The sequence below is a fragment of the Battus philenor genome, unplaced genomic scaffold, assembly GCF_028537555.1.
Source record: "Battus philenor isolate CCGP_79_NKW_IND1 unplaced genomic scaffold, ilBatPhil1.0.hap1 SCAF_6, whole genome shotgun sequence".
NCBI classification, from domain to species: Eukaryota; Metazoa; Arthropoda; class Insecta; order Lepidoptera; family Papilionidae; genus Battus; species Battus philenor.
In genome coordinates, this window is record NW_027181726.1 from 6,467,055 (window position 1) to 6,488,310 (window position 21,256).

At 32.8% G+C, this 21,256-nt stretch overlaps 1 protein-coding gene across 5 annotated transcripts in view; it reads left to right on the forward strand.

Moving 5' to 3' along the window:
• LOC137930324 (plasma membrane ascorbate-dependent reductase CYBRD1-like) overlaps positions 1-20,417 on the forward strand; it is a 47,471-nt gene extending 27,054 nt beyond the window's left edge. For 4 of the 5 annotated variants that reach the window (XM_068773553.1, XM_068773558.1, XM_068773557.1 and 1 more), the window contains exons 2-5: positions 11,947-12,182; positions 13,884-14,086; positions 15,118-15,287; positions 16,306-17,235. In XM_068773553.1, coding sequence (XP_068629654.1) covers positions 11,947-12,182; positions 13,884-14,086; positions 15,118-15,287; positions 16,306-16,468 — 772 coding nt within the window. In that variant the 3' untranslated portion in view covers positions 16,469-17,235. Of the gene's footprint in view, positions 1-11,946; positions 12,183-13,883; positions 14,087-15,117; positions 15,288-16,305; positions 17,236-18,242 lie in introns of those variants that run through there. The other variant, XM_068773554.1, reaches the window with a different exon arrangement.
• The last annotated feature ends 839 nt before the right edge of the window (positions 20,418-21,256 follow it).

A 21,256-nucleotide genomic window follows, 5' to 3' on the forward strand; every position in this document is an offset into this window, starting at 1 on the left:
TGCTACTAGATCTGCAAAAAATATCAATGATGATGAGGCAGGCAAAATAATTTTCCATGTTTTTTATTTAGTAAATAAATTAATGAACTTCTTAAAATAATGAAGTTCATTTTGTATTACTACTGTCCTAATTTTTATACATCTAACAGCAATATCATAACATACGACCAAATGTAAATATCATATAAATATAATGAAATATTTTCTCGTCAAACAACCAGACCACTGTCTATAAAAACGTATTTTTCCTTAAAAGTTTTAATAATTATAAAAGGCGAAAACTTTACTTTTTATATACAAATGAATAAAAATTTAACTTATATCTCCGCTACTAACCAGAGACATTCATTTCGAGATGCTGATAGTCAACAAACAATACAAGGCCGTGATACCATATCTTCATTATCTCACAAATATTTTTATCTTTCTTAATATCAGAATACCTCCTTGTAGGTTGAAATGAGCCTTGATATCTTGCCATTGTACCGTGGAAGTTTTAGATTCGCATGATATATTTTGATTGATCGTTTCATAAAATGTTTTAAAATTATTTTGTTCGTAAGATGAATAGCGAAAGATTTTTTTTTTATTTTTTTCTTAATTCGTATTGTAAGTACATTTTAATTTCCTGAACTCTTTCAAGATCTGTGCCTGGGAAAGTTTCCTAGAAGTAGCTAAGGACTAAGGCTTTAAATGAACATCAGTCATCTGAAGATTGTTTCCATATTTATTTAACAATATTTAGATGCTTCGTTTTATTAAAATAAAGTAATAAAATATATACAGTTCATTACTGCCAGCTACGGTATCCTATTGCAGCATTATTCATGTTACCTCTCATGTGATACATTCAAACATACCAACACTTGTTAAAGAATGCCTTCGCCGAAACGACACAGAATAATAAACAGTGTCCTAACTACGAGTCTCGAATATTTACTCGAAACGTTTTGACATTAAAAATTATCAACGTGTAAATAAGTGACGCTAATAATTGTTTAACATACACATATATAATTCTTTTAATTAATATTTTGTTATCACTAGAATGGCGTCACTAGAATGGACAAAATACGGAACGAATATATCAGAGGTTCGTTTAAGGAAGCTCCGATCCCCAGCAAATTACAGGAAAAAAGATTACGATGGTATGGCCACATTCAACGGAAACCAGATAACCACGTGGTAAAAACTGCCTTAAGCCTCCCAGAATTCCCAAGAGGGAGAGGGCGTCCAAAAGCTACGTGGTGGTCTAATATCAGAAAGGAACTGGAAACCCTTCAACTTGATGCAGGGACAACCCAGGATAGAGTGGCCTGGCGCAAATTGATAAGGAGACCCGACCCCAAATAAAGGGAAAAGGGAAGGAAGAAGAGAGAAGAATATTTTGTTATTAATTAACCTATTTACTATTAATTGTGTATCATCACTTACTTTGGTCCTTGTCTTCTTTTGTACTTTGGTCCGCCGTGTAGAGAGCTATGCTCGGGATTTTTTTACGATGTCTAATCAGGAATGACATCGTACTGTAGACCAACAAATATAACCTCTATGTCGTAAGTGGCAAGTTACCACATAGCACGCAGAACAGATGGCGGCTGTGGCCTTATGGTTCTGGAGTTGACATCACGACAAGCGCAGTGAAGAACGTCAACAAGGTAGACAGAATGCATTGTTGGGGTTGTTGGAAGACGGTGAATGCAGCCAGCTTTCAATTGATCTTATGTAATCTATGGGGAAGGCTTATGAGTGGACGTCCCACGGCTGAAATGATCATAATGATAGAAAAAACACACACGACATTAATTTAAAACTTCGCTGGTCTTTCTTTTTTTGTCATGTCATCATAGATAACAAATCATCTCCACTTATTCCTGTTATTCAATATCATCATTTCAACTGTACGTTCATGGTCCTTAACTTAGGTCTCCCGAACGAAATGTCACCCTCCTACCTTCTGCTCTTGCTCTCTCTGCTGGTCTGTGGTATCCACTTCAAAACTCTAAGATCCACGCAGCCATCTATGTGCATTTTCAGCTATATAGCCAAAGCGTTATAAAAATGATTTTAAGTAGCTTATATCAAATACTTAAAACTAGATTGAAGCAGCTTTGTTTCTAATTAGTTCAATACGAAACTTTATCATACTTCTTCGCTTTTATCTTTGTCACAAATATATCAGTAGGTGGAGATTCGTGGAAAAGTTCTGAAGTTACGCGCTGTGTCAACGTTTCGCCTACTTACCCATTAAATTGCCTCATTGTTTGCGATAATATTTATGCCCAACATCTGCCTTGTTGAATACTAAAGCAATTTTCACTTGCTCGCTAATATATTCCGTTATAGATCCCACACGAGGACGTTCTCCTTTTATATACGATATACATAAACTACTTTTTGCTAAGACTAGATTAGATTTTTTGATAGTAAGCTATTATGAGTCACTATAGGTATCTTTTTGAATGTTTTGTCGAAAGACGTTGGATGCAGGCCGCTTTCAAATGGTTTTAGTGAAAATTTATGGTTGAGGCCCATGCCCAGCTGTAATGTACTACGGCTGCAATGATCATGATTTTCCTCTGTGCTATTTATTGATGTAGCATGCATGTATTCACCTAATAATAAGTGATGTGCCTAAAGCATAACAATTACTTGCCTCGATTATGTTCTACTTGCCACTACAAGTCAAAGAGATATGCATTTAAGCACCACAATTTTCCTAAGGTCAAACGGTTTGAAGGTCCTAAGGTTTGTATACATTTTTTATTCCAGCTCAAGTGCTCCACGGCGAATCTCGACTTTTGATTTTACATTATACGTTCACCAGATTGGGAAGGCATTTCATCGGCCATCTTCATATGCATTGTGGTGTCAGACCATAACCTCTTTACAATAATTAGGCCTGAAAAACTCCCTGGGTCTCGGAAGGTGCTTTCCTGTTGCCCAATCTACAGGTTTAAGATAGCATTTCATCGGCCAACTTCACCTAAGTTATTGTGTCAATGCGCTGTACACGCTTATCCTAAGCCTCTTTACAATAATTAAGCTTGTTAACTGTCTGCTGAGTCTCGGCAGGTGCTTTTATATTACTCGTTCTACTGATTTGAAATAGCATTTCATCGGCCATCTTCACATGGATTGTGGCGTCAAAGCGGTGTACACGCTTATCCTAAGCCTCTTCACAATAATTAAGCGCGAGAGCTCTTGAGGGAGACCCTCTTGAGGGAGAGGCTAGGACTTTCATGTTACATGTTATACAGGATCAGTTATCTGTGAGGGCAACCAAGTCCTTAGCTATCCCGAGAGTGCCAAATACCGTCACTATTATCAGACTGAGTCAATTAAACCTGTACTTAGCAGCATGATGGTAATGTCAAAATGATATAAGATCGACCACCTGTAAATATGTATAGAAAACATTAAAATTACTGATCTTGTCATTACCACGCGAAAACTTTCCATACTCCATACGAGGTTTCACACCTTTCGTTACTGTATTCATGAATGCTGTTTATTCGAAATGTATTGTAAATGAAAGAGAATTTAAAAATTAACTAATGATTCATTCAGCCGATAGACTTAATAAGCGAAACAAAAAAGACTAAGTGATCAATTGAGACTATTATTCTTAATACGTTGTTATTACTGATGTCCATGTAACTGTAGAAGCTTGTTATATTTTAATATAAGAATAAGAACCAACTTCGTAAAAAAATGAACGTTTTTAAGTAAAAGAAATAATAAATAAAGCAAATAATTTAAATATTTATTTTAACACTTTTTGTACAACGGCGAACCTACCGTTCCAAATGCATAGACCAAAATCAATTGGGCGGTTTTTAAATGAGGACTGTAGCGCACAGGCCTCTCCCAAAGATCGCTGTGTACACGCAGAGGACGCAGGTACCCATCTTCTAAAAACTTATTGTGTACAGTGTCAATACTATATAATTAATGTACAAAGTGTGAATCCTACGATCGCAAGTCTCAGTCCTCTATAGCTGGGATAACACTGCTCGGTATTAAATAAGTAAATGTCATAATAAAGTATAAAAAAATTAAGGAAAAATCTTAACATGACTTTACTAAGTATATATATATACAAGTATATATATATACAGACATATATATATATATATATATATGTATTATATATAATACTTAGTAGTCATGTATGTCATGAAATAATACATCTAAGTAGATATATCTATATATAATGTATAAATAAATATAATTATTTTTTAAGATTCAGGATAGCAGTCGATACAAAATATTCAATTCGGGTTTAATAAATGGTAAAAACCTCAAAATCCGTAAGCTCTAACGGTATAGATAACTTGGACGGTGTTCTTAAACCTCTCTTGGTCCGTAACAATGTTTACAAGAAATTGATTTTGGTAATAAATTTTCAGATGTTTATTTCTAAGCATTTTCCTAATAAATTAAAAGTGTTTCCAACGTTGAATTAGTGACAATAAATCACCATAACATTTTAATTAACCGGTAATTAGATATCCTTTAGATAGAAAAGAAGCTTGCCTCTAAGTGAAAAATTCAGTTGATAATAATTCCTTTAATTAACTTGTTATTAAATAAATAACCTATTAAAACCTTAATCATTGTTATGTGAGGTCGCTCTTAATCCGTTCTAAACTAGTTGTAATTGTTCAGGAGGATTATCGCCCAGAGACTAAACTAGTGTATAAGGTCTTGTGTGGCGGTGTCTTTATTGCATTAAGTTTCATATTAACAGTCATTATGAGTAGATTTTCTTTTGGTAGAGCTTTCATGTTTGCTGCCTTATAGTAATGTGTTTGTCTCCTAATAGTTGTGTGTTTGACTCATCTTCCAAGATGAAGTTGAGCTTCCAAGATGTTGTGCTAAAACTTGTGTACACTGCCAAACGAAAGTCGTATCTCCTACTATCGCGTGATTGCTTTGATAGTCTTTGATAGTCATTCATAATTCGATATTAGTAACCGTTCATTACTCTTGGGCACACTCAAGACAGAATATTAAAAGCGTTGTCTGCCCGAACCGAGACCCACTTTCTGGGGGCTCTAGAGCCTGAATGATCTTTAAGGCATTTTACATTCTGGATTGAGAGACTTTGAATCCGGAATGTAAAATGTCATTCCGACAAAAAGCTTTCGAGGGCCTTCGAACTTAAGCACTGTATACAGCTTTAAGTTAAATACCTTCAGCGCTCTTCATAAAATCGGCCAAGTTATAAATGCTAATGGGCAAATACCGTGTCTTTCGTACAAAAAGGTGTGGTACAAAAATGACAACCTGCTGTTTGTGGTTTTCCGAATCTATAATTATGTCTCATATCAGGCACAATTTAATTATAAAAGTTACCGGTTGCCTCTAGTAGCACGCGCAGACATTAAGACCTCTGTAAGCGCTCCGTTCATTTGCTTTAACGCTCGCCTGCTCGGCTAAAGCCGCAATTAATATCGTTTATCGGCTCATTGAGAGCGTGCTGCTTACTGAAGAATCCTTATAAAGCGTTTTTAAAAGTCCGACGTAACCCTTTTATTTCTTCGCTTATTTTGCTATTAAATTACTACTGAACATCTGTACGTTGACCTGTAGAATATTTATATTTATTGTTTCAGAAATAATCTCACTTTTATTTTTTATTGAAGCAACTTTATTGGTGTAGTTGGAATTAGTTTATAGTATGTTTTAGCTAAATAAACAGTTAAAAAAATTATCAAAAAATTATAGGTTTCGCCCTGGAAAATATATGGTATGTGTATTTATCTTTGCATGTCTGTTTAAGAAAAGAAAAAAAAACTTCACGTGACGTTTGATATAACGAGAACAAAGCAGGAGGTAGGAGGACAAACAATGATAAATTATTCTTGGTGTTTGTCTATTTCATTCGTGCACTCTTGTCAGAGTGATCGTGGTCACGCCCCGGTCAGTTCTGGTGCCATGTAGCTTGGTGTTTAGCGGAGAAAGAGCATTAATTTACTGACTTTTTAGTGACGTTTTTGATGAGATCTGTCCGTTTTGTCCGACTTTGCCTTACACCGCCAAACATATTTAATATTTGTTATCAGTGATGCCATTTGTAATAATTATTAAAGTAAGCAAAGATTTTACAAATTTATTCAATTTATCTCTTTGTCAAAGTCAGCACTATTAACATATGGTTTATATGTTATATGTCGATGATAATTAAAACATTTGTGTCAATTAGCTTTTTGGAGATATCGGTTTATAATGGTTTTCTAAAAGTGATTGCTATAGTAGTTGCAGCAAATATGTAATGTGAAGCCCAATCTTTCTGTGTAAGCCAGAGGCTAGTACTTCGTGCGCTTGCATAACGGTGCTAGAACATTTACCTGTGATTTTGTAATGCGAAGATTAGCCCGACCACGGGTGCGTTCGCATTGTACACCGTCGCACGAAACTGTGACGTTTTGCAATAATAATTGTAGTGTAGTTTTTCTAGAGCACTTCCTCATTAACTGGAGCGGACGCGGTTCTCTGCACCGTTTATTCAGTAGTTCTTGTGGAGACAAGCGCTCTCGTTGTGAACTCACAGCGCTTCAAGAAAATTTTAAAAGCTTGTCTTTATTTGAAGAACACAACAGGAGTGTTCTGCGAATGAAGACAATTATTACAATACTTAAAATATTTTCAACAACCTATTGTATTATTCATAACTACAATGTCTGTATGAGATTTAGCATATTTTATAAGTAAAAGTGAATAAATCGTCTACTTTTTTACACATTTTTTTTTAAATCTTGGACATCATACACGCTACGAGTTTTCTATTTTTTATTTCAAAGGAGTGATCCTAATGATATTTTTTTAAAATTTTTATAATAGTCCTGTGAAATATAAAATAAAAATTAATTATACTTTGTCACAAAAATTCTTCGTAAAGACTGTAAAGAAATTTCACAGTGCGAAACCCTTGGCGATTTCAAAAGATAGAAATCTTAGCATGTCGTAAACCATCTACTTGAGAAGGTCCGCTTTCATGTTCAAATTGCTTTCTAAGGAAAGACATTGGACCAGTTTTAATTGCACTACACATATGCGACGACGGCGCCATCTTCAATGTTCGTTTGACATGGGCGGCTGCGTCTTAATATTTAATATGTATAAAAAAGGAAAGGAATGTTACTAATTAACAATGTATATTTGTTTTTTTATGAAAACAAAAGTTTCTCATCACATCAAGCGCTCGCTAGAATATTAAATTTGTATTTATAAAATTTAATTTATGAATCATTAGCAGAAAAAAATTAGGCCACCTCAATTTTTAATGAGATACGTAATATGAATACCAAAAAATTTGTGTACCCAAAAATCGACTTTATCGAGTTATTCAAATATATCTATGATCAATGTATGCCTTTTTATAGGATCCTAGGCAGTATTCAAAGAGATAAGTCCCGCTAGTTTTAATAAAAAAAATTCAAAAGTCTTCTGTGTGTTAGCACCCTTAGGGGTTACTACAATTTAAATGACTTTATAGAAGATATCATACCTTGGAAATGTATTCGCCTCGGGATTATTTTTAAGTTTATTTAACCGTAAACTTACATTATTTAAAAAAAAATATGTATTGTCCCGCTGAGTTTCTTTCGTCTATTATTCTCATGTCTAATGCATTTATCATTGAAACAGGTGGTAAACTCAATTTGACGGTAACCAGATACTTAATCTATCGAATTAAGAATTTTTAAATTTCTTTCACGAAGTTGTTTTTATGTAAAAATATATTTTAATGCTTTTGCAAACTGTGGTTACTCAATGTCGTATCTCCAGCGTAAAAAGCACGTGGAGGCCATCTCGTAAAAACTACGCTATCACTAAAAATAAATACCTCTCCGTTCAATAGACAAACGTTTATTGTTAAAAACAATATTCAAGTCACGTATAGTTGCTCGTAGTGACCGAACCACTATCAATGTAGATTTATTTTGTTCAGCGAAAAAATTCTATGTCAAAATAAGTAACAGTTAAAATAAAGTAGACCGTCGACCTCAGTTTTATAGAAATCTAATGTTGCTAAATCGCGAATGAAAGTATTTGTTTGGGATATTTAGTACCGACATGCAAACCACAATTCGTTCCATTTGAATTTTCAGGTGGCGTGTTAACTTGTTTTCTAGACTAATAATAATTTATTTTTACTTATTTCTTAATTGAAATACATATGATAAGTAAGTAGTGGCAACGTTGTCTGTAGCTTTGTGCCTCTTTGGCAAACTTACAGTCGCTCGACGGGTCATGGTTTCTTTAAGAGATCAGATAGCCCAGCGTATTGGCAAGTTAAAGCTGGGATTTTAAGGTACTGTACTGTATAAAAAACAACGGACCGTCATGCGCAGCGCAATACGTCCGCCCACATGATGGACAGACGGCCTTGTTAAGAGTGTCAAAGGTCGCTGGATGCAGTTCAGGTCAACGTTAAGCAGTTTGCGTCCTATCGCTATAATTATGTCGATGATTCTCGCTTGTGACGCCCTCTGTAAACCATAGGCGCCTTCCTTCGCCATGCTTGGCAGGTGGGATAGCGGTCGCGGTATGGTTTTATGGTACTCAGAAGACGCTGTTGCCCATCTTCAAGATGATGATGATAAATAAGATTAGTAACCAGTAACCAGCATGTTACATTTAGTATATTTAAATTAAATTTTGTACTAACTTTGGCTACTCTATTACTTTTGTCATTTCTAAGTTAGTTACTCTAACTGTTAAAGTTGTTATGCACTCTAGAATTTCTGAATAACGCGAGACCGTTTTATTTTTGAACTAATTAAACTTTTCTACTAACTAAATAACTTTGTCTTCCACGAGATATTTGCTTAAGCAAAATAATTCTTCTTTTTATTGCAATAAAGTTTACAGTAGAAGAAACTGCATCCAAGATGAAGTCCTTACTCGATTGACACGGTAATTACTGTGCCCGGAGCGCACGAGTCAAGTAATGAAGTTTTCTAAAGTTTCCGATTGAATAGTATTAATTTTACGGTACTTCTCGAAACTGTTACTTAAACTAACATAACCTTGTTAAAATATCAAAAGCCGTGTTAACTTATTTGAATAAAAAGGTTTTATATTGTTTTTATAAGTATACTTGTCTTATTGTGAACCAATTTACATTAATTAATTCGTGTTCATAGCGTCGATTTTACTTAGTATATCTCCTCTTTATCCTTACTCCTTCTATTACTACTACAATTACTAATTCCTCCATTACTAATAATCCTTCTGTTATTTATTAGCGGTATTAGTATGCTTCATTAAAGATTATTTATATAGAAACCTACAAAAAGAACTCTGTCGAAAGACTTTCGAATCTGTTGCAGTAATAGGCTGTTAAATAAAATGATGTGGTTTGTCGATCGCATCCCATGTAGGCCAGGAGAACCATGGCCGGCGGGGTCAACGACCGACGCCCCTCTCCCTTTATCTTTGGACCCTGTACTGCCACGTTTCTCAAATCCGGGCCATTGCACCAGTCATCCGAAGTAGTTTCACTAGAAATACATGACCGTTTGTCGTAGATTTGAGAGTTAGAATATTTATGTATTAAAACTTCCGCTTGATTTGAAAATGGAATTCTTTTTTTATGATAGGCGAATTCGAAACTAGTGAAAGTGAACTCAAGTCGATTTTTTACTGACGATACGTTAATTTTATCATCTTATTATGCTTCGCAGAAGAGAACGAAAATTTGTCTATGCTTTTCATTATTTACTTTATATATAAGCATAAATAAAAAATCTATATACATGCATATATTTATTTATATACCAGGTGATTAGTTATAAATGTAAAAGTATTGATTTGCTGTTAACTAATCTAAGGTACATACACCCTATCCATAATAATTGGTTTCAGATATAATATATAACGTAACGACAATAAAGTAAGATGTACTGTATTTAAATTCCGAATACTATGTATTAAAATGAATCACCCTGTATAGAAAATTGTAACGGTTTTCAGACTTTTTCAACTACTATAATTTTATATATACACAGAATTTTACTCCATACTTTTGTTGTTATAACATACCTTCATTCGCTTTCACAATTGACCTATCACGAGTTGTGGTCACTTTACAGTGTCTTAACAGAATCGACTTACGTTTTTTCTACTTACTATTTTTTCTGTATCTATTATAAATACTAAAAATATCCTTCATAGGATCAATGGTGGGAAGTGCTCACTGATTTGAAATTGAAATAAGAAACGGGAAATTGTAATTTTTTGTTAAAATCTTTTTATTTCTAAAAAAAAAATATTTATTTTATTTACACTAGTTACACTTAGTACAGTGGCGGACTTAATAATGGCTTATAGGCTTTCTTTGTCAGTTAATTTAGAGTGGTGCAGAAATAACCAAAAGGAAGATCTGTAAAGACAATATATACTAAATCTATTATCGGATAAGCATATGCTTAAATAGGAGGACATAATGTATAAATAAATGACACACTACGCGTGTGTCATTATATACATATCATATACATATTACTACACAAAATGCAATTAGAGTCAAGTTTCGTCGGGCAAACACGAAGAATTTGCGAATTACACGAACCGTCCTTTCAAAGATTTGGCGGTTTGCTTATTAGGAATTAGATTCTTGGATGGTATTCGTTCCAAAGTAGAACGAACGCTTTAGAAAGTAAAGAAGAAGGAAGAAAGAAACAAGAATGATCAGATTTGTGTTAACTATTGGTTTGTAAAAAAAAAAACTATAAGCTAGAATTTGCAGTAACACTGATATTAGTAGTCAGTATATGTTGAACGCACGGAATACTGAGCGTCACTTGGGCCTGTTTCTTACTACGCGATCAAGAAAAACGATACAAGCCGTGTGCTTCCACAACTGGACTTTCACCGACTCGTCAAAGCCCCATTGACATACATCGCTGTATTGTTTATAAAGTTTATTTCGAACACGTGTACATCATACATAAAATTTCAAACAGATTTAAATATAGAGTTAACAAAATAGAAATAATTAAAAATATATGGAAAGTTTGAAACTATGATGAAAGTTTACAAGTAATAATAAAAAAAAAACATTTAACACTATGTAATATGTCGATCTGTTTATATTATCGTGACATACAAATCATTCTTAATAATTAAATAGCAATAAAACAATTATGAAAATGTTATTCAATCTTTATGAAGTACAAAATAGATTCAGATCTCTCATTGGCCATTACCACAGGAACGTTTATAAACTGATGACAAAAAAATAACACGACTAAGTTTATTTTGTGGGTTCTTCATAAATCGAGAACCATTTGGAACACACGCTAGCTTTCGGAAGCTTTATTTTAAATTGAGAAACGTCTCTTTATAGTCTAGTTTGATACTAATTTTTGTCAAATTCATGTTTTGATACAGCAATTGAATCATAGTCAAAACGTCGATTTCTGTAAAATTGTAATTTCCTAAATATTTGCTTAAATTTTGAGGCCTAAATGATTTCACATGGAGGGCATATATATGTATATAAAAGTATATATTTAAAAGTTGTCTTTACCAACGTTCCGTGACGCGTCTTCCCCAGAACATCCGGCGCTGTCGTCTCAATAATCTAACGCTACTTGACACCCTTGTGTAGTCTACGCAGGGCCATTACGCGGCATATACGTTTACATCGTCACTGCATACAACTGAGATGCAAGTTAGGTATCTCAGTATTCTAGAGTTATTTGTATTATGAATACTTACATAAATTTACATTCTTACATTTATGAACAGTTTGGCTTTTATGTGTTGAATAATGTCATAAATATTTTCACAAAAACCTATTGACTGCGTGATCAAAATAATTTTTTAATGAGAATTTTTAAGTCGTTTGTCGTTAAAAAAGTGATGTTTTAATTTATAAGATAATATGTATATCTGTTTGTAAAATAATGTGTACATCTGTTGTTTCAGTCAACGCAGCCGATCTTATGATTCGGACGAACATGAGAGGGGTGCCTGCGAATGGTGCGAGTATGCGTTGGTTATCACACTTGCCACCATTCTCCTCATCGGAGTCTCCGCACTTACGATCTTCTGGATATTCTTTTACCGAGAAGGCTACGCTTGGGCCGATGACATTCCCGAAAAGCAATTTAATCTTCATCCCACACTGATGGTGGCTGGTTTCATCACCTTTAGTGGTTTTTGTAAGTATTTTTTACTGTTTCAAAACTGTGCTCCTCATTTGATATGAGCTTACCGATTGTGAAATAACTGTAATAAATAATATATTCATTTATCATAAAATCATTTCTTTGAGAAACTATATCAGTAAAAATTTGACGCGAAAGATAGTAAAAAATTACACTTTTATAAAATACATTTCAGTTAATCTCGCTTTCCACTTATGTTATTCAGATCATCCGAAAACGTTAGACGCAGGTCGCTTCGACCTGGTCCTATTGAAATATACAAAATAGGCTTATATTAACTAATGGATGTCCTACGGCTAAAATGATAATGATGAAACTATTTTTTTAATAACAATTGAAGTGAAGTCTTTTAACCCTTAATTAGGCGCATCAAGAAAATCACTCAATTAGGCGCATGGGGTCGTAAATGACCCCAAAAAATATTGGGAAAAGAGTATCATAAAGGAATAAAACTTAATGGATTTCTATAGTAATTAATAAAGTTCTTTAATATAATTAACTTTAAGAAACAAATACTTACTATGACATTAAAAATATTAAAAAAAAAACAAAAACAGTAAACCTCTCTTTAAACTAATTTTTTTGGCATAACCGAGATCAACTTAAGAAATAAAGTTTATTCAGCCTCATCAGCGGAATCTTCTGTTCTGCATCCGACGCAGTAAATCCTTGAGTGTTGCTGACAAATAAATTTACGACACTTGAAACATTTTGGTGGCACTTTTTTGTCGTCCTTTCTAGGACATGATGAACAGCGCCCGCGCTTAGCTATCGATTGATAAACCGCCTTGTTCACATTATAAACTTCATGGAGCCGTTTTTTTGTTGTCGCTGGTACAGCACGTAGTTGTATGCGACGTTTTTGGTGATCTTCCACATGTGCCGCAGCTATTTTCTTCAAGAAAATCCGTTTTGAATATGTCAAAGTCTTCTTGGTATTCGCTTTGTGTATGACAAATGCGTTGATGACAGATATGTTTATACTCCAGGTAAATGTAAAATAATATTTTATGCTCGGGTCCTTACTGCGTTCGATGGTGGTACTTTACACCATTTCACTTTCGGGCCATTTCTCTGAGTATGTCGAGATTAAAGATAATTATCTTCCGTTGATACAGGGATGTCTTGGATATGTTCAGACTCCTCAATTTCGCTTTCTGAATTATGAGCACTATCAGTGACAGCATCGTTTAAAGTTTCGTCTTGCGAATCCGAACCAGCAACATCTGGCTCTTCATCAAGCTCTTCATCCAGCCATTGCAATACATTTTTGTCGTTATTTCAATAAAAAAAAAAAGAAAATGCATAGAAAAAAACTCAAAAATACATAAAGAAATCATACCGTATCAAAATACACACATACAAAGATAAACAGTAAACAATATACTAATATAAACACAAAAAAAAATCACAAAAGTAAAAACTTACCTTTGCCAAAAAATGGAACGTAACTGGGCGCATGGGGTCAGCACTCTAAAGGACAGCGATGTGTGGGCAAGAGTTAATGTTCTGGATGCGACTAATTTGCGTACCCCGGGGGGATTGAGGAAGCTAGAAAGAGCGTTAGTACGCTCTGAAGACTGTAAGCCATAATTTTTTGAATTTCAAGCAGCCCTGACTCCATGCGCCTAATTAAGGGTTAAAGGGATTTGGTTCGAAAAACAAAAAAGTCATTACTTTTATTTAAATTCACAGCTGTCCTGTTGTACCGCATCTGCCGATGCTTTAGACGCATCTACGTGAAGTTGCTCCATGCGATCTTCCATGCGCTTGCGTTCCCGTGCATCGTTATCGGCTTCTTGGCCGTACTTGACTTCCATAACAAGAAGGGAATCAATAATTTCTACTCACTTCACAGCTGGATTGGTTTTGTGGCAATGGGACTGTTTGGAATTCAGGTAAGATAAATTTAATTTCCTACAAACTTTTATTGTACAATTTGTAGAAGAAGTAATATTACGTCATCGTCAGCGCCGCATCGAAAAGAGCAATTCAATAGAAATAAAGTTGTTCATATACATCGATATAAATACGTATGAAGCTCTAATGAATATCTATTAATACCTACTCAAAATCTAGCGGCCTTAGAATTAATTCCACAAATTTATTAATTTTTCAAAGTTATTAAGTTTTTATGATACTTAAATACAATAATGAATACTTGCAATTAAATTAATGTATATTTATACTAAAACTTTAGTTAATTATCAATAGAAAAAATACAAGTATCGTATTAGTTACCGTTATGGAAGCTTCGAAAAAAGAATTGTATATATATGTATTCAAGATGCATTGGCATATTATTGAAATAATTTTATAGATAATAAAGTTCATGATTATGATGTTATAGGAATATAGAAATTTTACTATATAAGAATTTAAATCAAAAAAATATTTTAATGTGCATATTGTCAATAACGTATATCTTATATGCATATATCTTATCTGTATAAAATCTCAGTTGATATGACAAAGACAACAGTCTTCAAAACCGAACCCAGTGGGTTGATGGCTGCTATCCTAATTCCACACAGTCATCTATCTCTAAATATAAATTATTTGTGATATTACTCTTTTATTCCTATTTTTAAACACATATGATCACATACAATTACCGCTTATGTACGTACGTCGTGAGAAGAATGCCAGAAGAACCCAATTTGATAGAAATTAGAATGAAATGGAGCATAATTTTTGTTTTGATTATATAATATATACATCTTTGGAAATGATTTTTTGTATATGTATACAATACTCCCAGAGCACTGTATGATAAAACAAGCAAACAAAAAAATTTTTGGCGTAAGTCTTATTCTTGTACTCGATGTGACAAATCAAATGCCGGTGACTATACTAATTAGACAGATACACATTTATGTTTAAATATAAGAAAGAAAAATGTAATAAAACATTATAAATATTTTTCCAGTATGCAGTCGGGTTCTTCAGTTTCCTTTTGCTATTAATCTGCAACAAGGGCACCGCGGGTTTCCGTGCCTCTCTCGTGCCTGTTCACGCTGCATTCGGTATCTTGACTTTCGTACTTGGAGTGGCCGCCTGTCTGACTGGACTTACTGAGAAGGCAATCTTTACCCTTGGGTACGTATTAAAAAAAACACCAGCGATAATTACTTTCAAAAGAATAATGATTATGATTTTAACTAATTCATAGCTTGCATTACTATTATAGTTTTTTTTTGTTCTGAGAATGCTGAATGAGTATGTGGTGCATGTTTAATTGCGTCTTTATTCAAAAAAAAAAAATTTTCTACTATACTACTAGAAAATTGTCCTATAGACCTTTAAAAGAACTTTGCGACTTTTTATGATATATATTATTTCATATACATTTAATACCTCTGATGTTGAGATTGTTATACCAACTTTTTGGAAATGCTTTTACTTTTTTGTGTACTATATTTGCCGGACTCAGTTAATACTACAAAAATGAAATTTATCTCATTGGTTGCTCATAAGGGCAAAGAATGCGTTTACATTGGTGCAAAATGACAGTCACATCTGTCACTTTAAATGGCCCTGTTTATCCAATTGAAATGAATATTTCCTAATTTATATTTAAAAAAATATTTCGAACATTATAATGAAATCATAGAATTGTATAGCATGAACATGTAAATGAATACATGTTAAACGACGACTTAAATTTTTTTGTAATATAAGAATCTGATAAAGATGAATCTTTGACAATCTTAAACTAAAAAAACCTGGAAAATATCGGGTTTTGCAATATGGCCGCCTGTTTTCGCTTATTTCGTGTGATTTCTTTTTATCCTGCTGTACAATAAAAAGTAAATAAATTATAACTAAAAATGGTTATCACTTACGTTTTTTTTTAAATAAAGCCATGTGTAAACACATCCTTAAATTTATTTATAATTTCTAACGCCCATTACAATGTTTTAGTCATTTATTTAAGTCTTGTTTAAAAGCGTACTTTATTAACTCTGTCCACCGAATATTATCGTCTCTATTAAAAATTTGTTTAACAGTTTATCTTTTTATGCGATCTTTTATATTTTACTTTATTAGTTTTACTATCGTGTTTGTGGCTTTTACATGTATTGTGTGAGTTGCTTGTATGTGTGCGTATCCACAGTGCGGAGAGATACAGTGGGCTGCCCGATGAAGCTGTCATCATCAATGCTATCGGAGTGGCGTCAATTGCAATACTCGCTGTCGTCATGTACATTGTATCGAGAGACAAATTTCGCACAACATCGTCCCGTGAAGAACACATACGAGCTTCAGTAGACCTATAGAATTAAGCATAAAATATTGGAATCAATGTTTCCAGTCATGCTTCCCGCGTGACACTAGTGTATACAGATAATAAACGGGACGAGTTACTCCCATTAAGACGAATCAGCATGTTGCTATTTCTTAATAGAGCATTATATTTCATCGCTGATGATAGTTCAGTAGTTATTGTAATATACATTTTTATGTCTTATTTTGATTTAAGAAATATTCAGATTTTTTATTAAAGCTATGCCCACGGGTACCTGAAAAGAATTAAAGTCTTGAAGTTGACTAATAAACTTAAGGACCTGAGAGGTACATTACAATAAAAATAGCACTGACAGTTACATTTTTTTTAATTTATAACCGGCTACTATTCGCCGAAATACAAACAGGTAATTTATCAAAGAAGGCTCATTTCACTGTAAAGTTTGATCTGTATCAGACCAAATTAAACCATTTATTATTCTATAGGCTATCAAACTTTATGACAAATATGATTAAGGTATTCATTTCATTTAAAAAAATTTTTAGATACGGAAATTTTGTTTTATAATAATAAAGTAATAGTAAGTTCTATTTTGGCTTTTACTGGTAATTATTGCATGTGCATGCCTTAACCTGCTTATCTGTTGATTGTCGCTTTTGCATTACACACTGCTTAGCGAGCATGTTTACAAATGATGTCTGATAAAAACGTGCTATTTATTTATTTTTGTTATCTTAAGATTTGTAACGTTTGTTTCACCTATTTATGTATATTCTAACTTAAAACAACTGAATTAATTTGGAGCAATTACATTTTGAAATTTCAATTATTTTTTAAATTGATGACCATATATGTAATGCCCGTCTCCGGTCAATTGTTACGAATAACTATAATTTTGGAATGAAAAGCGCCAAATGGTGTTCTTCATTTATCGTTATTATAGATTTTGGTTTATGAAATTATTATAATGAATAGTTTTTATATTCACCTGCCATCCGCAACATGAAAGAACTGTAATTTATATTTTACATTTTTGAAACGTTTTTCTATTCCAAGAGTTAACTCTATTATACAATACGCACAATATGCGCACAATATTTATATATACATGTGGCGATTTTTAATTATTTTAGTTAATATTTCTTCGTGCTTTATAAATCTTTGCCAGTTAATTATTATTTAACCAACACGCAAAACATATCACTGTTGTGTTTATAAAACTTCCTTTCTGTTAATTGCTTCAAGTAACTTATTCCATAATTGTAGATACCTATTAGATAGTTTACGATTATAATTTTGAAAGCGATTTGTAACTTTTATATAGGGTGCCTCATAAAACAACGCCATGCTAAAATTAGGAATCCCAGAAAATGATTAAAACAATAATTTTTTCAAAACACGTTATTGAACTTTATACACTTCGTGCTAATCTTTCTATTAATTAAATAATTATTACTATTTTACTAAATAATTCACTTTCTTGTTCTAAATGATACTTCTTCTGTGAATGTTACACAATAATGTATAACGAAATTTAAATAAAAAAATAGTTTTTGTGTTCAACTATATTACTTATTTATATAATATGACACTTTTTTAAAATATGTAATAATATTATAAAAAGTGTCAAATTATTTTATTAATTTCCTGGGGTAAGCTACCATCTACTAGCCCACAGATTCCGGCTTGACGTTGATTTATCGGACATTCTGTATTAAAATAATTGCTATATGAAGTAATGATTTAACATTGTAATGTTTTAATTTTATTACTGGCAATACTCACATGGGGCATGCGGTGCACAGGAGCGAGACGTATGCGTCGATGACACAAGAAGCCATAGTGATCAACGCGATTGGGATGTCGGTAGTGGCCGTTGCTGTACTGGTGCTGTATACCGTCCGCGGTACTGGAGGCTATCGCCTGCGAAAAGTCTCTGCTCAGCACCCAAGTTAAGCTAACCGCTTTCCCGACCTCACAACCGCCATATATTTATAAATCCCCACCCACCCATTTGACGAACGAAGATTATCCGATTTTTATGTTTAAGCAACATTGAATGTTTATTATCGCAAAGTACAGTGGACTATAATTATAGGTCACCATTAAATAATGCTTCAGTGATATCGTTGAAGCATTTTAGAAGCAATTTTTATAAAATGTTTTTGTTAGTTTATATTTAGACGATTTAACGATCGTGTTTTGTCGATGCTATGTTAAAATACAAAATGTGAGTACAAACCCACGAAATCTGCAAAGGCCTTTTAGGCAGAATGAGAGCCTGGTAAATATAAAGAAAATACGTATATGTCGATATATTATGTTAAAGACACGATTTGTTATTAAATTATTTCAAGGTTAAAGTTTAATACTCGTAAAGCCTTAACCTTAAATTTATGCAGTTAATAAATTTCTTATTAATACATTTATCTATAATTATATTAATTAAAATAAATTGTGGTGACGAAAAGTTTAATTTGAAAACTAGAACGAATATCCTTTTATCTTTATAATTGATGCGGTTGTGTGTATCGATATTTGTTTAAACATATACGGTCACTGTGACACGAAGCCGTCTTTATTCAAATTGTTAATATTGTTATATTATAATTGTTTCAATGAACATGAAATATGTTTGATTCTTTATTTGTAATTGAATTGGAAATGACGTCAAATGTAACACTATAGTTATTTTTAAAAAAGTTCATGCGCTAAATGAGAAACGCTTCATTTCCATTTCAAGTCCATTGTACTCGCTACTCTGTGGTGAAATGTTATTTAAAACACTAGTATTGTGTCATAGCCGATAAAATAACTGTATGAAGCAATGCAGTCGATGGTTAGTCGATTTTGATTCTTCGATCGATATTAGCATAAATTTTGTTTTCACTAAAAATGTCGAATAAATTCATCCTCATACATGTAATATTAATTGTCATTCGCATATTATACAGTTTTTTTGGTATCTTCTATACATGTAGTATTCAATAGTTAAGATTTTTAGAAAGTAATTTGTATATAAATTTAGTTTAATGTGCGAGTGTTCGATAGATGTAGTATGTGATTGGTTTTTAGTGGATCCATTGGTATATTTAATAAATGATAATCGTCTTGGATTTAGGGAAAGTTGTAATGTGTGTTTGGCAGTCTGTAGACTTATACGTAAGCAATTTATGAACACCATGGTCATAGAAAGAAGCACGATGGTAACATCTAAAACAAAATAATATCGCATCGTCGCGTAGTTTTTTACAATCGTGTTTTATATGAAATGCATTTGAAGTGTTCATGACAGTTGCCAAATTCGATTTAGTCATGTGGTCACATTTGTTATAATCAATTATTACTGTGTATTACAAACCTAACTACATGTAGCATGTTTATCGATATTTATAGGATAATGCTCAATATGGTCATACGAGGAGTACCTTTTTATTATTTCCTTGTGTAGAAAATTGAGTGTCGTTTATATTTCTTAAAAAAGTGATTTTTTATTCCACTTTTATATAAAATTGCATTCCAATTTTCTAGAGGCTTGTAACGCTGTTTTTAAAAATATACATCCAATAAAGACTGCATTAGACCCTATCTGTGTAGAGTTCAGGACATCGCAGAGCACTATCGTGGTTACAAACTTTTCTATTCCAGTTGTTATCGATCCCTTTCAAACGTCGGGGCCAACTTTTGACCATAGACTTCTCATTTGTATTGTAATTGAATAGCAATCGGTAATATATCATAGCCGAAAAAGCACCAAGAGAATTAATATGGTACCTGCATATTATTGTAATAATTAAATATAAAACTTTGTGTCATTTGAATACGTTACAGATAACCGACAACGGTTGAAGTTATTGCAATTTTACAATTGTAATATTTTCAAAATTTGTTAGATGTTATTGAAATATAATTTCGCTATCCTAGTTGAGTTGGGTACAGTATTGGTTATTATGAATTTTATCACTGTTTTACATTTTGAAATATTTATAGGTACAATCATAATGGTACATTATAATACATGTATGGAAACAGTTGTTTTATTTTCCCTTTTCCTATTTCCAACTGTAACTAAAATTATATGAAAATTCACCGCTAATTTACGAATTGCATTTACAAACTTAAAATTATATTTCACACTTCCATAGTTACATATGACATCAGTGTTACCAATTGAAAATTAATTTTACAAAATCTGTTTATACAATGGAAATATGTTAAGTTCTTTTTATTCTAATACACGTCGCATCGATAATAAATTATTAAATTGCTTAACGAATCGTAAAAAAAATTAAACAGTTCTCGATCATTCATTAGTTAATAACAGCGCCATCTCCCGAACACCACAGAAACAGTAGCGACCCGACACGAGGCTCCTCTGGAAGCTCTCGAGCTTCGGCATATTAAAGGTCTTAGACTGCGTACCTTGCTACTTCAAACCCACAGAACCTGCCGTTTGGACAGCAGTGACATTTCGGTAAAAATGTCCTTTTTATTTCTACTTTATAGAGAGTCGGTTGGTTATGTAAAAGCTTTAAACCGGTAGATGTATACATCAAAGTGATCACACTAAAATTTTAAAATTCCTTTTTTATATTGAAATGCGACAGGCTCCCACAGACTGACTTTACTAGCAGAAATTATTATTTAAGATAGTACAAAGCCTGCAGGGACCGATAATAAACAATAATAAATTTTAATATGTAGTAATCCGAATTTTAAAGACGCTTATTGTTGCCATAATACCCTTACGTTATTTATTATATCGAAAACCATTAATTTTTGGATAGTATATTTTTAATGTATGAATAATTGACAGAAA